Below are 27568 nucleotides of genomic sequence, written 5' to 3' on the forward strand. Positions count from 1 at the left end.
GAAGAATTAAATTTAACCTTCACATTACTCAGGATTTCTTAGTCTTTTCTTTTCGTTCACATATAAAGGAAGCACTGCTGAAATTTGTCATTTTCACAAAGCCTTTTAACAGTGATAGTAGAATAATTTCCTATATCTTCTAGCTTTGCCTAATCTGAACCTGAAACCTCAGGTCCACTTTCTCTGATCTGTATCGTAGCTATGTAAGCTTCACTGCTTACATTAAAACTGTGCTTTCATGTGGTCTATGTATGATATACCTTTCTTCTCATTCATGTGGAAGTTTAACTGTTTATTTGGCTTGATATCATAAATGTGACCATATCAATGTCTGGCATAAATTTTAGCCAGTAACATGTCAGGAGCTAGTTCTTACAATTTTTTTGTTTAGCACCTTGCATAGCTCACCATTAGTCACTTAAAATAATTTTTGTTGGTGGTAAAAATCATGGTAACCAGAATTATCTTTTAGAAGATGAAACTGAAAATGTTTGACTTAATATTTATGTATAAATGCTCACTATATCCCTGGCATAATTCTGAACAGATTCATTATCATCATCAACCTTTTACGTGCCTTCATGTCTATGGCACTATATTAAATGATATTAATTTATTTTAGCAGCTTTAATATAACTTAAATTTTTGTAAACTTTTAGGCTAAGAAATCCTAGGATTTATATGAGAGAAGTTTAATTTTTTTTCTTATTAAGACTTGGTACTAATAACTTCAATTCATTAAAGTACCATTTTGCACAAATCATAATGGAGTGGTTAGATATTACACTAAAATGCCAAATTATCCCAAAGAAATACTTTTTAAAGGTTCATTTCATAGTCCAAAGATTAATATTGTCTGGGATGCCAGAAATATTTAGTGGGGTCATTGTAGCTCAAAAGTAGGCATTGAAAAAGAACCAAAAAAAACACTGATTAAGTCTTAATTTTTTTTCCCATCCTGATTTTTGTTTGCATTTCTTCTTAAAATCTTTATTGAATGTCAGGATAACTAAAAGAGAATTTATAGAAAAGGAGTTAACAAAAGCTTTTAAAATAACTGTTTCCTAAATCCTGTTCTGACATCTCTTAGAAATGCAAAAATATTTAAAGTTCCTTAACTTAGTCTCTGCCTTCAATTTTAAACTGTACCTCAATTCATGCTCCTATAGGGATCTCCCTCCTATGACTTCCCTATTGATTGGTGTCTATCTCTCTTGGAACACTTTCAGGAAAGCTCCTAGCCATGTTGTAATTCTCTTGGAGAATCTCTTCCACAGCCTCTTCTGCCAACCAAATACTCTTAGCTACTCCACTCCTCCAATTCTATAACCACAAACCATAATTAGTTAACTTTGTCTTTGTGTCCCACATACAATCTCTATGATTTTGATAACTAAAATGTCCTTTTGTGTTCCTGACTACTATATGTATGTGGTATCCTTCAGGATATAAGCCTCTGGAGGACACGGTCTATCTTTGCTTCTGTTTTTATATTCATTATATTTTAGCAGAGTGTTTGACACATGTAATAAAGAACTAATAAATACTTTTTTCTTTCATTTATTATCTCAGACAGATATCTAGTAGAAAACCACAACAAAAACAATAAAGAAAAGCAAGAAAAAAGATTTTCAAATTGTCCTTTGTTTTCATGACTGCCAGCTCTTTTAGTGTTAAGCAAGTCTCCTTCATGCCTTTCATAAACCTGTTGTGTTTTAAGATCTCTTCTTGTTTTTCTTTAACAAACATGGTGAAAAACTTTTTAATGTCATAAGTTGATAGGAGGACATTGGTCATCTACCAACTCTCTTATTCAGACAGATTAAAACTTAAAAAAACAAAAGCTATTTAATTAAATAGATATTAAGAAACTGTTACATGTATATCACTATTTAATTTACTTTGGTTGTCTTTTTACCTTGTTTATTTTGTCAATTCTTCTCAAAATGTGGCATCCCAAGTTACTGCATCTGCAAGAATAGTATGTGATTCCTGAGCAGACTGCAGATGACAGTATATAATTGTTACCCGTTGTCAATGTTATTTGAAAGGGCATGGAAGAAGGTAGAGTCAAGGTGGAGGAGTGAGAAGAAGCACTATAGCCTAGCTCCTTACTAAACTTTCCCTACAATGATCAAGAAAACAAGTCAGACTGAATTCCATATGGCTTCCCCCTCCCACCCTCAACTCCCAAATCATAGTGAGTCATTTTTCTGAACTACAGTAGCTTAGAGAGTCAGGCAAGATCTGGATCCCATGGATGGGGTCTGGCCAGGAGGCAGTAGGGGGCAAGAGGTCCTGACCCAAGAACCAGAGAGAGCTAGAGCAGTAGTGCAGGAAGCACAAGGGCAGAAAGATTCAGTGTGGCCTAGAATTAATGCTCAGTGCAAGAATGAATGATACCTATCAGCAACTCTGTTACCTGCTACCCAGTACCAGGAGCAGTCACAAGCATTGTCCCTAGCTTTGTACTGAGAAGGAATAAGTTCCATAAATGTTGTTGAATGACTCTGATCCTAGGATCAGAGCTCAGATTCATTTCTAGTGTTTAGTCCTGTGACAAGGAAATCACTTTAAAAGACTGATATATATTAATTTAAGGTCGCCAAGGAATTCAGCTATGTAATTCCTTAATGAAAACTCAAGTCAGCAGTCAACCTTTTATGGAGTTTAATTACAAACAAGAGGAAGAAAGGTATGAGAGAGAGAGAGAGAGGGAGAGGGAGAGGGAGGAATAGGGCTTAAATACCCCCTCTGTTTAGGCTGGGCCAAAAGGCCCAAGCCCTTAGATAGCTGAGGCAAAGAAAAGAGATCAGTCCCTATCACTCACGTGACCAAATGGAGAAACAGTCTCAGGGGCCTCCACCTCCAGCTTCCTTCAGAGCAAGCTTTTCAGAGCACAACCTCTCAGAGCAAAACCTCTCCAACCTCCCTAGTCCTCAGACCCCGCTATCTTTAAGGAAACCATCCAAGTTCCCTCCCCTCAGTTCTCACATCTACCAATCACTGTCCATGTCTTCCCTGTGCCAATGGTGGCTCTAGCTTAACCCAGGACTGCCCAGAGGTCTGTGGCTTTGCACATGTATGTTGAAGGTCATATTCTCAAATAATTAAATCTTGATCCTTTGCTGCAGCCCTTCCTAAATCCTGTTACCCTGAGCAGGGTGGAGATTGGAAGTTCCAAGACCTGATTCTGTCATTCCAAGTATCTCTATTGTATCAATTCTAAAATCAATCATGACTCAAAGAATTTCCTGTTCTATGCTTAAGCATAAGTCAAAGCCCTTTCCATTGTTCAGCAAAAGGTTTCTGTCCTAAAGTAATCTTAAATAGGGAGGAGAAAGACCCTCCCATGCCAAGGGGGTTCACATTCCAATAGACTATCAGTAGGAAATTTTTCAAGTATGAAATTTCCCAATGGTGAAATTTCCAACATTTATAAGTCTAAGAAATTTTAAAGTTTACAATCCCCCCTGATGATCATTGGGAGACTAGTCCCAAATTTTAAGGTTTACAGTCCATCAAGTAAACCTGCATTGGAATAACTAGGGCCAGAGTCCTAGACCAAAGAGCAGCAGAAAGTTCAGTGTCTCTGAACAGTAGAGCCTCTCAGTGGGCTAATACAATAATCCAACAGACTGAAAATCGAGTTAATTATTTGCAGATTGTAGACAAGGAGGAGAGTGAATAGATCTTCCACCTGAGATTACACCAGAGTGGAAGTGCTAAAAAACTCACAGGCCTCCATCCTGAACTGTGAAATCAGAAAGATGATGGAGGCTCAGACTAGATGCCCCCCCCCCCACCTCCAGAAATGTGCATATTCTAGTACTAATGTAAAATCTAAGTCAAGAAGTGAAAAGAATGAGCATACCCAAAAACATCCTGCCATGAAGAATAAATATGATGACAACAGGGAAGTTCCACACAAACACAAAAGAGAATGACTTAAAATTTTATATAAATAGAGCCTCAAAGAAAAGTGCACATTGAATACAAGCCAAATGTGAATTCCTAGAATAATTATTAATTCAAGAGTTAAAAAAAGAGCTAAAAAATAATTTAAAAAATTGATTTCAAGTGGTAGAGGAAAAAATGGGAGAAGTAAGAGCTATATAGAAGAAAGATATAAAAGTAAGCTAAAAGAAGTATTGGCTAAATGGAAGTTTATAATAGCTCTTTGAGATTTCAAGAAATAAGAAAAAATCAAGACTAAAAAAAAAAGATGTGAACTGTTTTGTAGGAAAAACAACTGAGCTATAAGACAGATGAGAGAGAGAATTTAAGAATCGTTAGAATAATTGAAAGCCATGAACAAAAAAGAACTTAGACATCATATTTCAAGAAATTATATGGCAGGAGGTCAAGTTTGATATCTGACACTTCCTAGTTATGTGACCCTGGGGAATTCAGTTGCCTAGCCCTTACCACTCTTCTGTTTTGGAACTGATAATTAATATCTATTTTAAGTCAGAAGGTAAGAATTTTTTTTTTAAAGAATAAATCATAAAAGAAAATTGTCCAAATATCTTAGAAGCAGATGACAAAGTAGAAGTTGAAAGAATCTACCCATTGCCTCAAAATGAAAACTCCTGAGAATATTAAAACAAAAGTCTGGAGCTCCCAGGTCAAGGAGAAAATGCTGCAAATAGCCAGAAATAAAGAATTAAAGTAAAAATGAGCCACAGTCAGAATCACTCAATATTTAGGAACCACTGCTTCAAAGGCGTGGAGAACTTCAAATATATTACAAAAGGCAAAAGATCTGCTTACAGCCAAGAATAGCCTATCCAGCAAAATAGTATGATTCTACAGAGGGGAAAATGGATTTTTTTTTTACAAAAAAATTTTTTTTTTTACAAAATAGAAGACTTCCAGACATTCCTGATGAAAACACCAGAGCTGATTATATAATTTGACATAGAAAACACAGGTGTCAAGAGTCATAGAAAGTTAAATATAAGTGGGCAGTCATATGACACTAAAAATTAATCTGTTGATATTCTTAGACGGGGAGATGATATATGTGTCCCTTCAACTCTGTCATCATCAGAGATCATAAAGACAGTTTGATTACACAGAGGGCCCTGGGAGTGATTCTATTATATTTTGATGATCTCAGAAGAAGGATGGAAAGGACAGGGAAGAGAAACATAATGGCCAGGGGTGGAAGGGAGAGAGAATAGACAAAACTATCACATAAATGCAAAGCACGTGTTTATATCAAAAGGAGGTAATAGTGGGAGGAGAACTGGTGACATTTGAACCTCACTCTCATCTGAATAGAATAAAGTTGGGAAAAGACACATACAAACAGCTTAGTAGAGAAATACATCTTACCGAACAGGGATAGGAAGGAAGGGGATTAAGGGAAAGTAGGGGGTTGAGGAAGGGTACATTAAGGGAGTCATTAATCAGAAGCAAAACAGACTCTTAGAGAAGTCAGAGAAAAAAGAAAATGTATAAGAGAAAATAGACTATAAGGCAGTATACTGTAAGCAATCATAACTATGAATGTGAATGGAATGAACTTAATCACAGAACCGAAGAGGGTAACAAAATGGATTAGAAACTAGAATCCAAAAATATGTTGTTTATTAGAAACACACTTGAAACAGTTTCAGAGTTAATAAAAAGAACTAGAACAGAATCTGTTATGTTTCAAATCAAGCAAAGAGCATGGAAAAATAAGGGTAGTTTCACAAAGTTGGAGAAAGGTAAATGTCCTAAACTTTTAAATAAAGAAGAGAACAGTCTAAACTATAAACCAAGCTCTAGAATCATGAAGGAGATGGTTTGCAAACATCTAGATAGGGAAGTGGTCATTATATGACTTCAAGAACAGGTCATGACAGACTAACCTTATTTCTTTTTATGAGAGAATTACTAAAATAATCAATGAAAGGAATGATATGGATATAGTTTACCTAAATCTTTAGCAAACCATGCTCTTCTTTTGAGGAAGATGAAGTGATACAGATTAGAAGATGATGGAATCAGAATGGGTTGAATTTTTAGACTCAAAAAATTAATTGTTCCATGACATAGGTGATATGTATTGTCATAAATAAAATTGATCTGGAGGCTTATCAGATTTATAAACATTTATTAGTAAAGAGAGAAAAAGATATAAAGAGAGATCTAGATATCAACCTCTTAACTTTAGGGATAGATCTGATTCTCCATTTAGCTGACTCCAGCCTCAGCTTGCCAGAGATGGCTAGATAAGATAAGAGAGGGCAGCTGCAGAGACCATTCATTCAAAGGTGGTAGCAGAAAAAGCCCACTCCTTCCCTCCTTTGCTTTTTAAACTTCACTTGTTTCCTCCCTCTGGAAGTTGTGCTGGTTCTGACCTGTTGATGCTCAAGATGCCCACACTGACATGGAACCCAAGCATCTGGCTATCAGACATGTGACTCTGTGACTCCTTTGTCCCAGCACTTCTGCTTGGGATCCAAGACCCCTAAATGATTTACTTTATACAGAATGTTCATCAAATTTGAAATCATAATGTTAGAAAGAAGAGGATCAAAGAATTAAAGCTGGAGAAGACATTAAAGGTTTATGAAATCCAACTCTCTTGTATGGGATTTGTCCACAGTCACATCACACTAATAAGTGTCTGAGGTAGTAGTCAAACTCATTCTTTGCTAACACAGTGAATGATGGAATCAGGAAACAAACAGATTTTGAAAGTATAACATTAGGCTAAATCTAATAAGATGAAATACATTAGGGATAAATGTGATGTAATATTTTCAGTTGTAATATGTTTAAAATTATGAGATTGGTTGTAGCTGTATTAAATCAATAGTAGTAGTAGTAGTCAAGGGGGGAAAAAGTAGGAGAGAAGTAGAGAGATATTTAATCTTTTTAATCTGCAGCTGCCATTATGGACCTCTAGTTACAACCCACCAAGGGTCCTCTCTGCTCCTCTAAGCCCAGGCTAAAGACCCAGACTTGGTCCTGGTCTGAACTTATAAGCTTTTTTTATCTACCCACTAACTCTCAAACATCACATATCAGGAACCAATCATAGTTTCTTTTTTTTTTAATTTTATAATATTTTATTTGATCATTTCCAAGTATTATTCATTAAAGACAAAGATCATTTTCTTTTCCTCCCCCCCAAGCCAACTCGTGATTCCACTGGGTATTACATGTGTTCTTGATTCGAACCCATTGCTATGTTGTTAATATTTGCATTAGGGTTTCCTTTAGAGTCTCTCCTCTGTCATGTCCCCTCAACCGCTGTAGTCAGGCAGTTGTTTTTGCTCGGTGTTTCTACTCCTACAGTTTATCCTCTGCTTATAATGGTGTTTTTTCTGCTGGATCCCTGCTGATTGTTCAGGGACATTACACCGCCACTACTGGAGAAGTCCATTACGTTTGATTATACCACAGTGTATTAGTTTCTGTGTACAATGTTCTCCTGGTTCTGCTCCTCTCGCTCTGCATCACTTCCTGGAGGTCTTTCCAGTCTCCATGGAATTCCTCCACTTTATTATTCCTTTGGGCACAATAGTATTCCATCACCAACATATACCACAATTTGTTCAGCCATTCCCCAATTGATGGGCATCCCCTCGTTTTCCAGTTTTTGGCCATCACAAAGAGCGCAGCTATGAATATTTTTGTACAAGTCTTTTTGTCCATTATCTCTTTGGGGTACAGACCCAGCAGTGCTATGGCTGGATCAAAGGGCAGATATTCTTTTGTCGCCCTTTGGGCATAGTTCCAAATTGCCCTCCAGAATGGTTGGATCAGTTCGCAACTCCACCAGCAAAGAATTAATGTCCCTACTTTGCCACATCCCCTCCAGCATTCATTACTTTCCTTTGCTATCATGTTAGCCAATCTGCTTGGTGTGAGGTGATACCTCAGAGTTGTTTTGATTTGCATCTCTTTGATTATAAGAGATTTAGAACACTTCTTCATGTGCTTATTTAATAGTTTTGATTTCTTTATCTGAGAACTGCCTATCCATGTCCCTTGCCCATTTATCAATTGGAGAATGGCTTGATTTTTTGTACAAATGATTTAGCTCTTTATAAATTTGAGTAATTAAACCTTTGTCAGAGGTTTCTATGAAGATTTTTTCCCAATTTGTTGTTTTCCTTCTGATTTCAGTTACATTGGTTTTGTTTGTACTAAAGCTTTTTAATTTGATGTAGTCAAAATTATTTATTTTACATTTTGTGACTCTTTCTATGTCTTGCTTGGTTTTAAAGTCTTTGCCCTCCCAAAGGTCTGACATGTATACTATTCTGTGTTTACCCAATTTACTTATGGTTTCCTTCTTTATGTTTAAGTCATTCACCCATTTTGAATTTATCTTGGTGTAGGGTGTGAGGTGTTGATCCAAACCTAATCTCTCCCACACTGTCTTCCAGTTTTCCCAGCAGTTTTTATCGAATAGTGGATTTTTGTCCCAAAAGCTGGGATCTTTGGGTTAATCGTATACTGTCTTGCTGAGGTTGCTTTCCCCCAGTCTATTCCACTGATCTTCCTTTCTGTCTCTTAGCCAGTACCAAATTGTTTTGATGACTGCTGCTTTGTAATATAATTTAAGGTCTGGGACTGCAAGGCCCCTATCATATGTGTTTTTTTTCATTATTGCCCTGGATATCCTTGATCTTTTGTTATTCCAGATGAATTTTGTTATGGTTTTTTCTAAATCAGTAAAATATTTTGGGAGTTCAATGGGTATGGCACTAAATAGATAAATAAGTTTGGGTTGGATGGTCATTTTTATTATATTGGCTCGTCCTATCCATGAGCAGTTAATGTTTTTCCAATTGCTCAAGTCTAGTTTTAGTTGTGTGGAGAGTGTTTTGTAGTTGTGTTCATATAGTTCCTGTGTTTGTCTCAGGAGATAGATTCCTAAGTATTTTATTTTGTCTAAGGTTATTTTGAATGGGATTTCTCTTTCTAGTTTTTGCTGCTGAGCTGTGCTGGAGATATATAGAAAAGCTGATGACTTATGTGGGTTTATTTTGTATCCTGCAACTTTGCTAAAGTTGTTGATTATTTCAATTAGCTTTTTGGTTGAATCTCTAGGATTCTTTAAGTAGACCATCATGTCATCTGCAAAGAGTGATAACTTGGTCTTCTCCTTGCCTATTTTGATGCCTTCAATTTCTTTTTCTTCTCCAATTACTACTGCTAGTGTTTCTAGTATAATGTCAAATAGTAGAGGTGATAATGGGTATCCTTGTTTCACTCCTGATCTTATTGGGAATGCATCTAGTTTATCCCCATTGCAGATGATATTAGCTGATGGTTTTAGATATATACTGTTTATTATTTTTAGGAACGGCCCTTCTATTCCTATGCTTTCTAGTGTTTTTAATAGGAATGAGTGTTGTTTTTTATCAAAGGCTTTTTCTGCATCTATTGAGATAATCATGTGGTTCTTGTTGGTTTGCTTGTTGATGTGGTCAATTATGTGGATGGTTTTCCTAATATTGAACCAGCCCTGCATCCCTGGTATAAATCCTACTTGATCTTGGTGGATGACCCTTCTGATCACTTGCTGGAGTCTTTTTGCTAGTATCCTATTTAAGATTTTTGCATCTATATTCATTAGGGAGATTGGTCTATAGTTTTCTTTCTCTGTTTTTGACCTGCCTGGTTTTGGAATCAGTACCATGTTTGTGTCATAAAAGGAGTTTGATAGAACTCCCTCTTTGCTTATTATGTCAAATAGTTTGCATAGTATTGGGATTAACTGTTCTCTGAATGTTTGATAGAATTCACTGGTGAATCCATCAGGCCCTGGGGATTTTTTCTTAGGAAGTTCTTTGATGGCTTGTTGGATTTCATTTTCTGATATGGGATTATTTAAGAATTCTATTTCTTCTTCTGTTAGTCTAGGCAGTTTGTATTTTTGTATATATTCATCCATATCACCTAAATTGGTGTATTTATTGCCATATAATTCATAGTTTCTTAATATGCCAGGGCCACCCAGGGAGCAGTGCCTGTGGAATCATTGTTTCCTGTCTCATTAGTTTGTTGGTTCTTTAACTTCCTTTTTCTAAGGCTCATCTATAATTGAATTTACTCAGTGGTATTTGACCTCCATCAAAAAAAGCAATACTGGAGAAATTCACTTTTGACACAGTCTTGTTTGATTCTTATCAACCCACTTGGGGTTTTCTTGGCAAAGATTTGGAGTAGTTTGCCATTTCCTTCTCCAGCTCGTTTTATAGAAAAGGAACTGAGGCAAACAGGAAAACACAGCTAGGAAGTGTTCAGAGCTTGATTCGGACTGGAGTTTTGCCAGATTCTAGACCTGGTGCTCTATGTTCTGTGCCACCTAGCTGCCCCTAAACTAAATATGATGTATTTGGAAAAAAGAAATTAACTTCATCAGACTATGTCGAGGGAAGGCATGTTTTGAAAACAAAAATAAAACTGTTTTTTTTTTTTAATGGACTGCAAGCTTACTGAGTCAGTGTTGTGAAATGACAGCCAAAACAGATAATGGGTATCTTGAGCTGTAGTATTAAGATAATCATAGTTTCCAGGAATACAGAAGTGATAGTCCCTAAACTGTATTTGGGGTATTAGTTTCAATTTTGGGCACCATGGTTTAAGATGCATATTGATAAGTGTGGAATTTAAAAGAGTGGATGCCTTAAACTGTAGTGAGTTAAAATAGTGGAAGATATAAATTGTGATAGATATAAGAGTGGGTGAGTAAATTTGTGATCACAGAAAATATGTTTTCACTACAGTGTCTTGTTTTAAATCAAAATATAAGGTGGTCGCCAGGGAAATATTCCCAATTATTAAAATATACCCAAGTCAACTGGGTTTTATAGAGAATTTTAATTAATAATACAATGAGGAATTAAAGAAAGAGAGAAAGAGTAAGAAAGGAATAAGTATGAAGGGCCTTAAGCCAACATGGCCTAGACCTGAGTCTTAAGAGAGAGATCAGTCAGTCCTTAATCACTCACCACAAGATCTGTCCAAGCAAGAATATAGACACCAGTTCAGCCAGCCATCCTTCTCCAGAGAGGGATTCTTCTGCCTCTCTTCAAGAGACTTTTTCTTTTCCTTATATAGGGAATTTTTACCTTTGTTACCTCCCCTAAATTCTTACATCTACCAAAGGACAGCCCATTCTGAATTCACAGCTGAGTAGATTAATCCTTTTAGTAATCCAGCCCTGAGTAGGTTAGAATCTCTGAGTAAGTTTCTCACCTTTTTGTCCTGTCAAGTTTACAAGTTGTCTGACTTTTAATAGGTACTTAGCACCCTTTTGTATTAATTCTAAAAATAGGCATGGCTTAAAGAACCTTTTGCCTCATTATAAGTATGGGTTTAAGTACTTTCATTGTTTAGCAAGGAGTTTTCTCCCCTAAAGCAGTCTTAAGTAAGGGTAGAGTAGACATCTTCCCATTTCTGATCTAAGTAGAGTTCTCACTTTCCAAATGCGGAATGTCCCAGTAGGGAATTGTTCCAATGGAGAATTCCCCAATGGGGAATTTTTTTAACATTCACAAGTCTGAGAAATTTCAAGATTCACATAAGCTAGGGAATGTATAGAGGATACACAAAATTAAAGTTTCTTCCCTTTCAACCCAAAAACAACTCAAGTGAAATCAGAAGTGAAAACCTAACTGAGAAAAATCTTTTCCTTAAATTTCCCTAAAGAAGATTTTATTTCTAAAATATTTAAGGAGTGGACCCAAATTTATAAGACTAAGAGCTATTTCCCAATATGTAATTTGGTCTAAGGATCTGGATGTAGAAGTTTCAAAATCAAAGCACATGATAAGGATGTTGACTTGATTTGACTACCCAGCTTTTGCTAGAGAGGAGATAGGCTCAAGATGAAGAAGAGACATGTTCAGTGTAGGATTTTGCTTTTTTTTGTTACAAATTTGCTCTTCTTTCTCCTCTCTTCTCCTTTCCTCCCTCCCTCTTAGTTGGTAGGTAGAATTGGAAAAGAGAGAAAATAATATTTGTTAATTAGAAAAAAGCAAAATAATTTAAAAGTTAAAGTAAATAAAAGCAATCAATGACTTTGAGAAAAACATTTCCAGAGGATGATGAAATACCTTTAGTCCTTGAGGACTAAAGTGAGGACTGGTTGAAGGAACTGCAAGTTAAGCCAGAAGAAGAGAAGACTCGGGGGAACATGATAGCTGCCTTGAAGTATTCAAAGGATCAACAAGTGAAGGAGAGATTAGACCTATCCTGTTTGGCTCCAGGAGGCAAACCCTGATTCAGTGGATAGAAGTTACAAAAAGGATGATTTAGTTTTGAAATCAGGAAAAGCTTCTTCACCATTAGAAGTTGTCTAAAAGTAGAATAGATTTCATGGAGAGATGGTAGGTTCCCCCCTCCATGGAAATCTTCAAACAGAGTCTGGATGACTGACTGATTGTTGGTTATGTCATATTGAATCTGATCCTTTGGACCAGGGGGCCACTGAGGTCTTTTCTAACTCTCAAATGCTGTGTTTCTATGAAGATCTTATTTATGGCTCTTCAGCTCACGACTCTTTGTGGTCCATAGGTCTTTGTACCTTGTACCTACTGTGTCTGCCTTGTCCTTCTTTAAGCATTTCTCAGGCAAAAAAAGTTGCTAAATTCTTTTAGTACCATGAAGATATTGCAGAATGTTATTTGGCATTTTCTTTTGTTCTTATTTCTGAGCCATTAAAATGATCTGTGCTACATTAAGCTATCTCAGTTCTAGAGTTTTTAGAAAAGATATTTTTCCAATAAAGAATTTCATTATTTTTTTTTTTAACCCTTACCTCCCATCTTAGAATCAATACTCTGTATTGGATTCAAGGCAGAAGAGTAATAGGGGTTAGAAAATGGTGGTTAAGTGACTTGCTCAGGGTCACACAGCTAAGGAAGTATCTGAAGTCAAATTTGAACCCAGGACTTCTAATTTCTAGGGCTGTCTCTTAATCCACTGAGCCACCTAGCTGCCCCTTCCCAATAATGCATTTCTAACCCTATAATTTTACTGAAGGTGAATCTTATCCTAGGTTAAAGCTTTTCACTCAGGAGTGGGATTCTTATTATCTCAGAATGCTATAAGAACTTAAATTGGAAAGAGACTATATAACCTGTTGGGAGTGACATAATTAATACAGATATCCATATGTTTATAGGTTTGTTCTACATTCTACAAAACAAACACTATACAGGAACATTTTCTAAAGCTCCTACCATTCCATTGGTGTTTGGTAATGATATTGACTCATCTTAAGAAATCTTTTCCTGTTGCCTGCTTGCATATTTTTTAACTGAAGTTAATATCTTCTTTTATCCTTTTTGTTTTTATTTTCTTCCACTTTTGAAATAGGTTTGGGAGAGCCATTTAAAATCGGCTTGGATTTTGCTTTGGAAATTATGTTGATGTAGGATAGGGAATAGAGCAGACTATCCAAAAATGTTCCTTTCTATCTTGATAATCTAAAAAAAATCTAATTCATGTCTCACTAAAAGCAAGTAGATTTTTTTGCATTAAAGTGAAGATTTAATTTCTCTTGAGGAAACTTGGAGGTGTTATAATTTTTTGGTGTTGTATATTTTGTATTTTTCATCCTTTTCCTTATTGTCTAAAAACACTTGATGTGTGAATGCTCTTTTGACTTTCTTTGGAGAAATTGTTTCCTTTTGCCTTCAAACCTTTCCTCTTGCCCCTCTCCTGCCCACCTTCTAGGAATCATTCTCCCTGGGGAGCCACTAATGAAATTTGAGTGGGGTTGTAATTTGGATTTTTTGTATGGGCAGATTTTTGTCTGCAAGCAGAAACAGCCTGCTGCTCATCTTTAGTGGTAGCTTAAACACAGATTTGTCATTCTAGAGAATGAGGAGTTAAAAAAGTCTGGGATGTGGAAGGCTTTGGCAACCAGAGGGAGCTAGCAAGCCCCAAGCAGTGACTCATTCTGCTTGTGTCAGTCAGAGAAGCATCAGCATCTGTCATGGATGCAGGCAGGTAGCGTTGAGCCCAGAGCATGCACAGAGTGAGGAGCAGGGAGCCTGCAGTGCAGGGGCTGTGCTGGCTGTTCCTGGGGCCTCTGCTCTCTCCAGCCCTCAGCTACAGGAGCTCCATGCTGGATCCATGGTAACGGCTCGCGCACACTGCCCTCCAGGAGTGCGGCTGGGAACCGTCATCTGGAGTCTGGCCACTGATGCAAGAGGGCCGGCCTCCTGAAGCAAGGGAGCTTAGCACATTTGCAGGAGTGGAGGCACTGTAGCACTTCCCTAAGAGGGCACATGATATAAGGAGGTAGGCACTGCACTGCACATTCTGCTTACTCTTTTCATGTATGTAGCCTCATCATCACTGGCGGAACTTCATTCATCTTGTTAATTCAACTGCAGTGGCTTTGGGGTGGAGAAGAGAAAAGATGAGCTGCAAATGACCAAGTATTGAGGAAGGCCTCTGGGCTATGTCTCTGTGTAATTCTGAGTCAGACTGCAGTGCTGTCCCGTGAAGAGTTGCAAATCCTGAAGGACCCGATAGTAAATCCTGCTCCCCCTCTCTTTCTTTCTGTTACAGCCACCTAGGAAAAGCTAGGAGTTGCAGCTCTGTAAGTCATTGACAAAAAGGCCAATAAAAACTGATCATTTGGACACGGCAGGGATAGGTTTAGCTCATCCCTTCTGCCTGTGACAGTACTAGGCAAGAGACAGCTCAATGGGGTGCTTACACTTGGAGGGCTTTATAGAAATATTCTGGAAAGATTTGGAATTGGTGGCCCTCTGGTTAGTTAGTTCAGAAGTGCCTGTGCCTTGTGCCTTTCTTGAGACTGTTACCTGGTTTAGAAGATAATTCAGTTTAACTAGCATGAAAGATGGTCTGCAGAGTGGTAGCCATGTTGGCAAAGAAGGGGTTAATCTCTTGTTGCTGTAATCCTGTTGGAGAGCAGAGGCTCCGCTGCTTGTGTGAGTGAGATTAAAGGCAGAAGCTGCAGTGCCAGGGCAAGCACGGAAGGAGCAGGGACCCTTTGCTGTGACACAGTGTGATTGCATGAGTCTGATTTTTTTCCCTTTTTGTTTTTCATCAGCTCCTCCCCCCTTCTTTCCTACCCTCAAGTCTGATGATGACACCTCTAATTTTGATGAACCAGAGAGGAATTCGCGGGCTTTACCTTTTCCTGGCCAGTTGAACCCCGGAGGTTTCTCTGGTGAAGATTTGCCTTTTGTGGGGTTTTCGTTCAGCAGAGCACTGGGAATCCTTGGTAGAGCAGAGTAAGTGGAATTTATCATTCATGGGAACTGTTGATAGAAAAAAATCACATTTGAGGGACAGTGAATTAAATGGGGGAGTCTGTTAACTAGCATGTCATCTGCAGAAGGGGGTTGCTAGATTTCTCATGTCTCTCTTTGCCTTGGTGATTTGCTTATTTAATATTTTTATGTAATTGTATTTAAGGGTGTCTATGCTTGGTCCCCAAATGAATATTGTGACATTGCGATTTGGTTACTCTGAGTTAGTTTTCTGACACTGCTCTTTGGAGGGGAAGAGCTATCATGGGTCTTTTACTAGCAGTGAGTGCAGAACCCTGACAGGAGAAGCACCAAGGGGCACTGAGATCTCCTTTTCCATGGGGGCTGGGGGTGGTGGCTGTCTTCGGTATGCTGAAGAACCTTAAGTGCTCAACATCATTAAGGCCACTTGTTACTATTATATTTAAGATCTTGAAGGGGAGGATCATTAAACTTAAGATGTGAGTGGTCTGGTCCAAGCTCCAAGGACATGATGAACCCCACTATTCTCTAGGTCACTGATCCAGGAAGTAAGCTTTCCTCAACTGGCAGTCCTATGGGGTCTGACAGAAACCTTTGTAAGGAGAACCCTGGACAGAAAATGTGAATGGTGAGGGATCATAGATTCACAGAAAACTGGGCATCATTGCATTTCAGGGGCAAAAAACACAAGGCAAGAAAATGGAAGTATAGATGTCATGATATGAACCCCTTGACCTGGTAGGTCCTTATCTGTTGCTGGAAGAGCTAATGAGAAATGCATTAGTGCAGTACCCAGGATTGGAGAGCCCTGACTTCCAGCACCAGAGGATTTATCAGAAATGCAGTAGCTTCAGCTGATTTGGTAGCTGGACATAACAATTCATTTCCTTTTGACATATGGACATCCTGATTTTAGAACTATCAATTCTCAGCAAGGATTTCTATTGCTAGTGTCAGTGTTACTATTTAGACTTCCTGGGGTTCTCCCTTTTTTACTATTAGGATAGCTTGTGATAATTAGTTGTCCCCCAGATAAGAAGTGAACACAATTTGGTTTTCTCCTGACAGCATTCATCCTGTCTTGGCTCTGTATTAAAAATGTAAGGAGCCTAGATAGTGATCAGAAGGAATTTGGGGACTGTTTCTAAATGGTTTCTCCTTATGGGTGCTATTTTGATGATATTCCTGAAAAGATTTTAGATTGAAGTAAAAATTAGTCATTAGACACAAAATAAGGTCAATAATGGTGATGGAAGTTGAAAAAGATGTTCTTGTCATTGAATTCTTGGTTTAAAATTTATGTTGAAAAATAAACATTCTGATTTTGTTAGTTCTGTTGATTCTGGACAGTTTTCTTTAAATCTAGGATGTAAGTAGCTGTTGACAGTGTAGTGGGTCTGGATTGAAATGTGCTGAGAGGTACATGGAAGCTCTGTACTAGAACAGAAGGGGAGGACGGAGCAAAGGCAAAATGGCAAAAGATGTGTGATGAGTGGGGTGGTGAAGACTCAGTATGTATGCGTGGAGGATTACAGGTCAGAATTGATGCTTTGAAAGAGCTGTGTTTAGAATCTAGTCTTTGGGTTAGGATAAGGTGGTATAGGTCAGAATTAAAGAGGAATAAATATTTTTTGGTAATTAGAACAGTGTGGAAGACACACATCAATGTAATTTTCAGGTGAGTTGGAAGAGTGTGAAATTTTCAGAGTGATAATTGACTTGAGACAGCATATGATTAAATACTTATTTTTTAGGAACCTATCTTTGAAGAATCTTTGAAGGGATCATTGATAAGTGAAGGGTGCTCTTCAAAAAGAAATGGATCTTGTCTCAGTGTTAGAAAGACTTAAACACTTAAAAAATACTTGTTTTGATTTCATGATGCCCTTTTCTTGGATGGTTTTTATTCAGTATGACATTTGAAGGTACATTGTTTAATATCATGGTAGTTAAAAGTATACTTAGCTTTCTTGAGCATGAAATAATGTGCCTTTGCAGATGCCCCAAAAGAATGAATTCTATTCGGTAAGTTTCTCATTTTTGAATGTCTATAATTCTTAATTGGAAGTTAAAACTGCAGCATATTTTCCTGTATGTGTCTCTTACCAAGAAAAAATACAATTTTGTTGGAAATATTTGACCCAAGAAAGCTTTTTTACATGCAGAATCCCTTATATTACATTGGAGACTCTATGTCATGTGATCTATAGGATCCATGTCACAGGATCATCTTTTGGTAAACCATTTTAGAAGTGGTCATTATTTGAAAGAGGTTCAGATGCAGAAGTTAAATATTCAATTCCAAACATTAAAGAAGGCCATTATAGTGAGATTCCAGTGTAGTTCATTAGTTAAGTTATATTGAAATCATAGCAGTCAATATTATTTTGAAACATTGTCAAGAAATTCAAATGTGAAGAGTTAATTTAGTTTTCTGGAAAAGGATTTCCTGTGGGAATAGCTTTTGTTACCAGCAACTCTGCATTTTCTTTTTTGAGTTTTCTTTTCCCTTCTTATTTTCAACATCACAGTTTTTTATTTACAAGAGTTGATTACCTTTGTTGTTACTCATTTCTTCACACTACTGAGGAAATTACACATGCTTCTGTGATGTACTAGGTAAATTGACCCCAGATTTATTAACAGGTAATTGAATAAGATATTTTGAGATGATGCTGAATGAATGATACATTTTCATGGAAATTTTTTTCTTAAGATAGAACAGTTTTAATGATTTGTTTCACTTGCCTTGACATGGATCATAATAGTGATGCTGGAATATATTCTCAAAAATCTCTTTCCAAACTGATGAGATTTTGCATCTTCATATTTGAATCTATCAATCATTTTTGTTTTCTCTACTTAGGCTTTTACAAATAAAGAGTAATAATAGCAATAGCTAATGTTTATATAAGCTTTTTATGTACATGGTTGCATTTGTTCTTCATAATAATAATAACCCTATGAAATAGGAGCAAACATTCCCATTTTACAGAAGAGGAAACTGAGTTTGTCAGTTAGCAGACATTTATTTGGCTCTTATCAAGTGCTAGACACTGTGCTCAGCACCAAGAGTGACACAAAAAGGGGCAGAGGCACAATCCCAGCACCCAAGGAGCTCACACGGAATCAAGATGTAAAGAACTCTATCCATAGAAGGTGTAGATAATGAAAATGGAAAATCATTTCAGAAGGATGTTGCTTGGTCATGGCCACATAGTGAATGTCAGCAGTGGGATTTGAACCAGGTTTTCCTGACTCTAGGTGTAGTACTCTATTTGGAATAGGAGAAATATCCCTGTTTGAATTAGAGTGAATAACAAGTGATGGGGAGAAAGAAACAAGATCAGATCTGGTTCTCTTTTGGGTAGATGCATGGAGAAGAACCTAGAAAAGAGCCCTTGAGCTAAGCCTTGAAGGAAACTAGGGATACTCAGAGGCTGAGATGAGGAGGGAGTACATTCTAGGGCTCTGTAAAGGCATTAAGATGAAAGAGAGAATGTAGTGTGGAGGAGCAGCTAAAAGAAAGCCGGTTTGGCTAGAGACCATGACCTGATCATCAGTAAGTTTGGAAAGGTAGTTTAGGTCCAAGTTGTAAAGAGTTTTGCTTGCTAAATAGGGACATTAATTAGGAACTACTGGAGTCTATAGAGTAGGGGCATAGCATGGTCAGACTTTAAGAGAATCACTTTGATAGCTGTGTGGAAGATGGATTGGAGAGGAGAAAGACCTCAAGTAGTAAAACTTTAAAAGGCTGTTGAACAAACAGGCAAGAAATTATGAGAACCTGAATTAGGGGTTGCCTTGTGAGTAGACACCAGGGGATGGATAACAGAAGTATCCTGAAGGTAGAATTGATATATTTAGCAACTTAATGCATATATGGGTTCAGGAAGAGTGAATTGAAGATGATGCTGAGATTGCCAAACTGGATGACTGCTGGAGTGTGGTGGTCCCCTTGACAGAAATCTTGACAAAAACTTTCATAGGGAAATCTGGAGAGGGGGTGGTCTGAAGAGAAGATAATGAGTTCTGTTTTTGGAGATGCAGAGTTTGAGGAACTTATAGGGCATCCATTTTGAAAATTTCAATAAACATGGATGATGGGACTGTAGCTCAGGAGAGAGAATAGGACTGGATATATAGATTTGGGAATCATTTCCTTCATGATAGATAATCAAACCCATGGTAGCTTTGGAAGTTTGTGTCTCCATATTTTAATTATTCAGTAGCATTTTATATCTGTTCAAGCTTTTACATGTCAATAGTAATAACTTATTTATATTATATATTCAATTTCTCATATATCATATATATTATAGTGCTTTTTTTTTTTTAAACCCTTACCTTCCGTCTTGGAGACAATACTGTGTATTGACTCCAAGGCAGAAGAGTGGTAAGGGCTAGGCAACGGGGGTCAAGTGACTTGTCCAGGATCACACAGCTGGGAAGTGTCTGAAATTAGATTGGAACCTAGGACCTCCCATCTCTAGGCCTGGCTCTCAATCCACTGAGCTACCCAGCTGCCCCCATATTATAGTGCTTTAAAGAAAGTGGAGTCTCAAAACCCAGAAGAGAGATGGTGGTCAAAAGTGTTGAATGCTTCAGGGAGATCAAGGACAAGATTTGAGAAGAGACCATTAGATTTGGCAATTAAGAGATAGTCACTCTGGAGAGAGTAGTTTCAATTGAGTGATAAGATCACTGAGAGGATGGAAAGTAAAGTGACCTGGCCTGAAGTTATGCAGCTAGTAGTATCACAGCTGGAATGGTACAGAGTCCCCCCAGGCCCTGGAAATCAAATTCAGCACTCTTTCCACATTTTCTTATACTCCTTCCCCAAATGAGAAAAAGTTGGACTTGAGATAATCACTGAAGGACAAGTTAACTTACTTAACTTAATGACAGGATCCCAACTTACTGCATGAAGTTCTACATAAAAAGTAGGTCTCAGGAAATGTTAGTGCTTTAGTCTAATTTATGCACTCTAGAAAAATAATGCCTTATTGGGATTTCTCAGATATTAGGAACCTTGGAAGAGGAATGGAAGATTTAGATGCTTTATAGAATTACCATTTTTAGGTAAGAGATTTCTTTAATTCTGGAAGAGCTTCATGAAAGCAGAAAATGATCTCTTAATGTTTCCTGTTCCTCTTGCCTCAGACCTTCTTATTTGGGGTTCTGGTGGAACTTGATGTTCAAATTTGGTGCTAACAAATCCTTTTTTTACCTGGGACTGATAATATGTTGTCTATTAATTACTCAGAAGGAACTCACATTCTCTATATAGCCTTTCACTCTTTTACCAAGCAGTTTGCCTTAAACAGTTTGCCTATAACCTGTGAGGTTGATAATGCAAGTATCAGGACCATAGGATGTAGGGTTAGAAGAGATACCAGAGATCATCCAGTCCACCCCCCACCCCCCTTGTTTTTTCAGATGATGAAGCAGAACCCTAGGAGTTAAATTAGTTTCTCAGTGTCGTAAAGGTTGTAAGGAGCAGAGATAGGAGACAGGACTGAAATACAGATTTTTAAAATTCCAAAATGAAAACTGAGAATCTTCAACTTTAAGAAGTCACCCCATCATCATCTAGCCAATAAGTGGTCAACCTGGTGCTGGACTTAAAAAGAGACTTGATTTTTCTTTCTTTTGAACTTCCCAGGGCAGAGTGACTATTCCCACAGATAGTCTAGTCAGATATCATAGTAAAACTAGTTTCTACCTTTCCTAATTTTCAGGGAGCTGATGAGATCTTTTCTTTATTGCTAATCTTAGAGAGATTAGTTAATTTTTTTTGCTAATCTTATCAAGATTAGTAAAACTCAGTCTCTTCCCTGAAGGAGTGTAGGCCTAGGGCTGGAATATTAGATGTAATCCCAGAAAAACATGAGCATAACCTCCATAATAATGAGGATGATAACAACAATGCACATGACATTCATGTATGACAATTCAGGATGATAGCAATGAACATTCATACAGAGCTTTCAGTTTTCCAAATCCCCGTATTAGCAAAAATCCTGGGAAGTATATTCTCTAGATGCTATGTGGATGAGGAAACTGAGGCTAAGACTGACTTGATTAAGGTCATACAAGAAGTATCCTAAGCAAGGTTTGAACCAAGTTCTGCTTTACTTCAATTTTTACAATACAGATTAGAATGTGGTAACCAAAAAAGGACTATAAATGCTTAGCACATTCCCAAGACTAAGGGACTAAACCTTGGAGTGAGTAGAGTTCATCCTGACAGACTTCCTAGGGTATATGAGTGGCAGCCTAGGTCTAGAAGGAGGCAGTAAACTCAGATTAGTTTAGAGGAGAAAGATATAGATATTTGAAATGGGAAGAATGATGATACCCAGAAGTAGGAAATGGTAAGTCATGTGGGAGAACGTTAAGCCAGTTTCCTTGACAGCAGTGGAGGAACCATGGTGGGAAATGGTAGAAGATGAGACTGGAGTGGAATGAACACAAGAGTTGATGGAGGACCTGGATACTTTATGAAGACTTGAGCTTTTTATAAAGAACTGGATGGGCAGAAACCTTAGACCTTTATTTTCTTCAGTTCTTAACCACTTCTCTCTCCCTTATTTCTCAACTAGGGACCCTTTTTCTTGTCTTGATGTACTTCTTCCTTAAGGCTTCTCTTACTTGCATGATAGCAGCTCTCATCTCTTTGCTGATGACTCTAATCTGCCTCTATTCAAATCTATTTTTGTATTTTTAGCTGCCTCTCAGTCATCTATGACTGGGACATTGTGCTATTTTTTTTTCAGACTTCAATGGTAGAACTCAGCTTTCCCATTGATGACCTACTTCTCTTTCACTGTTATTTTGAAGTCTTGGGGGAAATCTTGTTTTCTTTTTTGCCATAACTAAACAGTACAGAGTATATAATCTGTTCTTTCTCTTAATTGGTAAATATTATATTTTAGTGTTACTACAAAGTTAGGAAGTCAAGTCAACAAGCATTAATCTTCTGTGTGCCAGGCGCTGTGCTGTGTTGGGCAATTCAAAGAAAGGCAAAACATTCACCCTTTTGGGGAACTTAAGTCTAGTTGGAGAGACAACATGCAAACAGTGATATAGAATAAGATAATAGACAGGATACATTGGAGATAATCAGAAGAGGAAAGATACTTGTATAAAGGGGGATTAGGAAGGGCTTCTTGTATATAGAATATAGGATTTTATCTGGGACTTGAATCCAGGAGGCAGGGATGAGGAGGAAGACTTGTCCAGGTATGGGGGTGAAGGAAAATACTCAGAGTTGAGAGACAGAGCAAGGAGGCCAGTATCCGTGAATTGAATTATATGAGTTAAGGTACAAAGTGGATGAAAACTGGCCAGGTTAGGAATAGCTTTAAAAGCCAAACAGTTTATATTTGAATCTAGAAATGATGGGGAGAAGTGACTCGGTCAGACTTCTGCTTTATGAAGATCAATTTGATAGCTTTGTGCAAGATAAATTGGAATGTGGAGTCTTGATTCAGGGAGACCAACCAGCAGGCTTTCACATTCAGAAGAGAGAAGGGGATATTTGAGACTTGTAGAAAAGATAGCACTTGGCAACTGATGGGATTTAGATGGTTTCAAGCCTTGAGGGTTTGGGAGGATTATGATATCTTTGAATGTAATAGGGAAATACAGAAGTCCATGGAGTGGATTTGGGGAAAAATAATGAGTTGGGTTTTGGATATATCGAGTTTAAAATATCTACTGGACATCCAGGTTGAGATGTTTAATAGGAAGCTAGAGATGTCAGCCTGGAGGTCAGGAGAGACATGGCTGGAGAAGTACTTTTGAAAAACCAGCCACATGGAGATGATAGTTGAATCCAGGGGAGCTGATAAGATCATCAAGTGAGCTAATATAAAGGGAGGAGATAAGAAGCCCTAGGATAGAACCTTGGGATACCAGCTGTTTAGTGAGCCCAGCCTCAGAGAAGGTCTAGCAAAGGATACTGAGATGCAGTCCAAGAAGTAGGAGGAGAACCAAGAGGGAGGGGTGTCCTGCCTGAATTCCTAGAGGGAGAGACTATCAAGGAGAAGAGATTGATTGACAGTGTCAATAACTGCAAAGAGGTCAAGAAGGGTGAGGACTGAGAAAAGACCCTTAGATTTATCAAAGACAGTAGTTGACATTTTTATTGTCTTACTTCCAATTTTAAAGTTTTCTTAATTGCCTTTTATCTGCTTAATTTTCCAACCAGTCGGTCCAGCGTTGCATTGGACAGCATTGAGCTTACATTCTAATGTCTCAGACAGCAATTTTTACTTAGTTACCTTGGCTGATTATCCATTATTCCCTAGATAAAATATTTGCCACATGATTCTCTTTGGTCTTTTCCCTTTAAAAACAAAATAAAACTCCAATCAAGCACATCTTCCTTCTTCCATTTAATTCTTTCTCCGTACTGTATCTTGTGCTGCTTCATATCTGGTTTTACTATTACATTCTTACCAAAGATACCCTCAGGAAATCAAATCTAAATCATCTTACCTGTCTTGCAGAAAGACTTTAAAACATTCTCTTAAAGCCAGTCAGTCAACAAGCTTTGTTATTAAGTTCCTTTCTGCCCTTTATGCCAGGTGTTGGAGATAAAAATACAAAAGTGAGACAAATCCTGCCCTCAAGGAGATTCTATTTTACTGAATTTATAATCTGTAATCTACAGTAGCAAAGTGACAGTGGAATATCAAATATTTCCTGGCAAATTGACATGCAGTTGTTGATGTCCAGTCAAGTATGCTTCAAATAGATGTGTCAGAGAAAGTGAAGAATTTGAAATCTGAGATGTAAGTTGGAATAAAATAGAATATAGTTATAGATCCAGCAAGTACTTTCAGATCAGTGAGGGCAATTAACAAATGATTAAAAACTAGATCATTAACAATCATATCAATTCAAGTTAACTAATTCAGAAATGATGTAGCCAGGTAACACCATCAATATATGTTGATATTCCTATAGTAGATGTTTCCTAAAATTAATGCAAAAGGGACTATCTTAATAATTCTTCTAATCTAATGACTATGTAAGACTTTGAAGGTAAGTGTTTGGCAGCCAATCAGATTGGGCTTATGGACCAATACTAATTTGCATGGCTGCCTTAAATTCTTTAAGAAGACCAGAATTGACAAATAGTACTATATGTTCTTATATTCCAGGCCAGTTTGGCATCCTTCCTTCCTCCCTCTAAGTGTATTTTCATCCCTTCCTTATGTTTTACTTGTCTCTTTTCTGTTCTTTTGGAGTACAGATTTTGAACGAATGGACCAAGTCTGAGACTTATTCTTTGGACACTTCCTGCTATATACTTGTTAAATATTCTTTGATTGATAGTAAGTGTTTACTTTTAGGTGTTGTACATAAAGCATCCTTCTCACGATGAACAGGTTTTATTTCAATTTTCCTTACATTCTAACAAGCATCTGGCTTCTTTAGGGAATCAAGTTCTTTATGCCTTTCTCCCTCAGTCTTCTGTTACCTGTACCTTGTAGACATATTTTATTGTCTTCTATTCATGCTATTCCAGTGCAGAATGTCCAGCTCCATTTGAGAATTTAGGTAGTTTCACAGTATCTCCTTTCCATTTTCTACTCTGAAGAGAGATAGCTAAACAGAATCAGCACCAGCAATGATCTAACCATAATGATCTAACCTTCTCAGGTAGAAAGTTTCCTCTAATTTTCTTTTTAAGAAAAGGGGAGTTTCAGAGTCTTTAGTGGAATGGGAGAAGTTATATGAAATTTCCTGTATTTTAACAAATCTAGACTATAAGAGATCAGGATTTGTTGATTGGCATCCTTTTTTTTTAACCCTTACCTTCTAGCTTAAAATCAATCAGTTACAAGTATCTGTTCCAAGAATGGCAAAGAGATTAAGTGACTCACCCAGGTCACACAGCTGGGACATATCTGAGACCAGATTTGAACCTAGGAGTATCCCCTGCCCCACCTGGCTCTCTATCTGCTGAGCCACCTAACTGCCCCTTGAATGACATTTTAATAGTGACATGACCCAGCTGATACTCTTTGTTTCTTGGTAGTAAACAAGTGCATTATGCCAGGATAGGCTCCCCTAAATTTCAGCATTTGGACCAAAAGTACTATTGGGCAGCACTTCCAAGGTCACCCCAGGCACAAAAAGTGCTTGGCACGTTATTGTGTGCAAACAAAATTCAACTGGCAGTCTTGGGCATTGGTAAGCATGCAGAGTGGGAATTATATGAGTAGCTAAACTCTGATTAATGTGTGCCTTTTTTGAATAAATGATTTGGACCATATATTAATCATTCTAGAATGAAGAGATGATGCAAATGGAACTTGCTATAATGTTTTCAAATTAAAGTCAGATACTTCCTTAAACCTTTTAGGAAAGCAGAATTTGGTATTTCAGAATACCTGTGATGGGCATTGTTTATTTTTAAATGGGCTTTTAGAGCTAGTTCATAAATCCCAGAATGTTATATCTTAAAAGCCAACATATTTTTGGAAACAGAATGCTGATGAGTTTTTTGTACCATATTACAGATTGCAGTTGCATGTATTTTTAGAGTCTGTGGGATACAATTAAGGTAGAGCCTTTGGCATATTTAATTTTGATTCCCTGGTTTTATTCTCAAATAGCCATTCTTGGTCCTCTTAGTGCTTCCAACTATGGTATTATTTTGAAAGTTTTTTCTCAGCTATGAGACTCTCTTCCTATGGAAACAAACCAATGCCTTGATTAAGGTAATTTTCTTAAGCATTATTAGACCCATGATGAGAGGGAATAAAGAAAGGAGAGAGAGAGAGAGAGAGAGAGAGAGAGAGAGAGAGAGAGAGAGAGAGAGAGAGAGAGAGAGAGAGAGAGAGAGAGAGAGAGAGAGAGAGAGAGAGAGAGAGAGAGAGAGAGAGAGAAAGAGAGAGAGAGTTAGTTTTGTGGTGTAGTGTAGTTTATATGCATATATATTTATATATATGCTTTTAAGATTGAAATATAATTTGTAATCTGATATGAAACATTTTATTGATTGGTTTTATTAAGGAATTTTGTGAGATAATCCTGTATCTTATTTATAGGTATTTAATGAAAAGAATGAATTTTATCATCTTTTTAACTTAAATATCAGAGTCTGCTCAGAAGGGTTTTAGGCCATTTTTATAAGTAAAGTATCCTGTAAAAGTACTAGACCTCTTCCCATACACTTACATAGAAAGTATATGTGTTTATTAGGTAGAAATTTTATTTAAGAGTAAATTTTTCTAGAAAATAGGGATTGAAAAAAAATTCCCTTGGCTTCGTGTCTGAAGAGACAATGCTGCTGTGTGTGGGTGTCTGGCTGCATGCACAGGGCTGCTCAAAGCTCATTTCTCTCCATGGGGATAACTGGCTGCATACCAAAGATGTGGCCAGGAGGAGTAGGCAAGCAATGTGTGGGCAGGTTGCATGTTCTTTTATTAGCATCTTCATTGTACTTCTGAATCTCACCAAGCACTGAACACTAGCTAGTTTTTTGCTGTTAAACTCTGATCCTGGGTTATTAACTATTTAATTGTCCTCTTGAGCCACTAAGGACTTCAGGCCAGAGTTGTTTGTTTTTCATTTTTTTTAATGCTTTTATTCATATGTGACAGTTTCTGGAATGGTAATTTTGTGAAGGTTCTAGATTTTCTTGACTCAGTGGAATGTCCTAGTATGTACTGTCATAATTCTCTACTCATACCTAAATCCAACCGTACAGAATTGCCTTGGGAGGGATGACTTTTTTTTTCTTGTTTTAATTTAATTCAAAGAACAAATATCTATTTTTCTCTGGCCTCTTTATCCTCCCCTTCTCCCCTCATTGATAAATAAAGAAAAATACTGATCATTGTATTGATTAGGAGTCTTTAAGTTTTTTCAAGTTGTTGTCAATCATTTTCCTGATCCTGCTCACATCAGTTCTTCCTTGAAACATTTGAACAGCACAATTCCATTCCATTCCACCAGACATCTTAATTTGTTCAGCCTTTCCCCAGTGGATGAACACTGGGGATGACTTTATTTTACTTTCAGGGTTAATGGAGAATGTTTTCTGCAAGGCTCTTCTTTTAACAAGTAGACCTAACTAGGCCTCTGGATTGGGACTTTCTTTGGGACTTCTCTGAGGTCTCACATTTTTTCCTTCAATAGCCATTCAATGTGTTGATCAGAATGGGTCTACAGTCATAGCTCTTGTTTTGTCTTCCACTTTTTGAAGAATGACATGATCATGAAGGTCAATCAAGAATTTATCAATAGCTCTGTTTCTGTCATATAAGAGCTCTGCCTAGCGAATATCCAGTCAGTCAATAAGCATTTATTAA

The 27568-nt window shown here is 37.4% G+C and overlaps 1 protein-coding gene across 2 annotated transcripts in view; it reads left to right on the forward strand.

Annotated features, from left to right (window-relative positions):
- The window catches only part of CIT (citron rho-interacting serine/threonine kinase), a 173754-nt gene that overhangs the window by 50756 nt on the left and 95430 nt on the right, over positions 1–27568 (forward strand). For both annotated transcript variants that reach the window (XM_001363096.4, XM_007490328.3), the window contains exon 10: positions 15050–15233. In XM_001363096.4, the coding sequence (XP_001363133.1) occupies positions 15050–15233 (184 nt within the window). The remainder of the gene's footprint in view (positions 1–15049; positions 15234–27568) is intronic.

Source organism: Monodelphis domestica, chromosome 3 (assembly GCF_027887165.1).
Source record: "Monodelphis domestica isolate mMonDom1 chromosome 3, mMonDom1.pri, whole genome shotgun sequence".
Lineage (NCBI taxonomy): Eukaryota > Metazoa > Chordata > Mammalia > Didelphimorphia > Didelphidae > Monodelphis > Monodelphis domestica.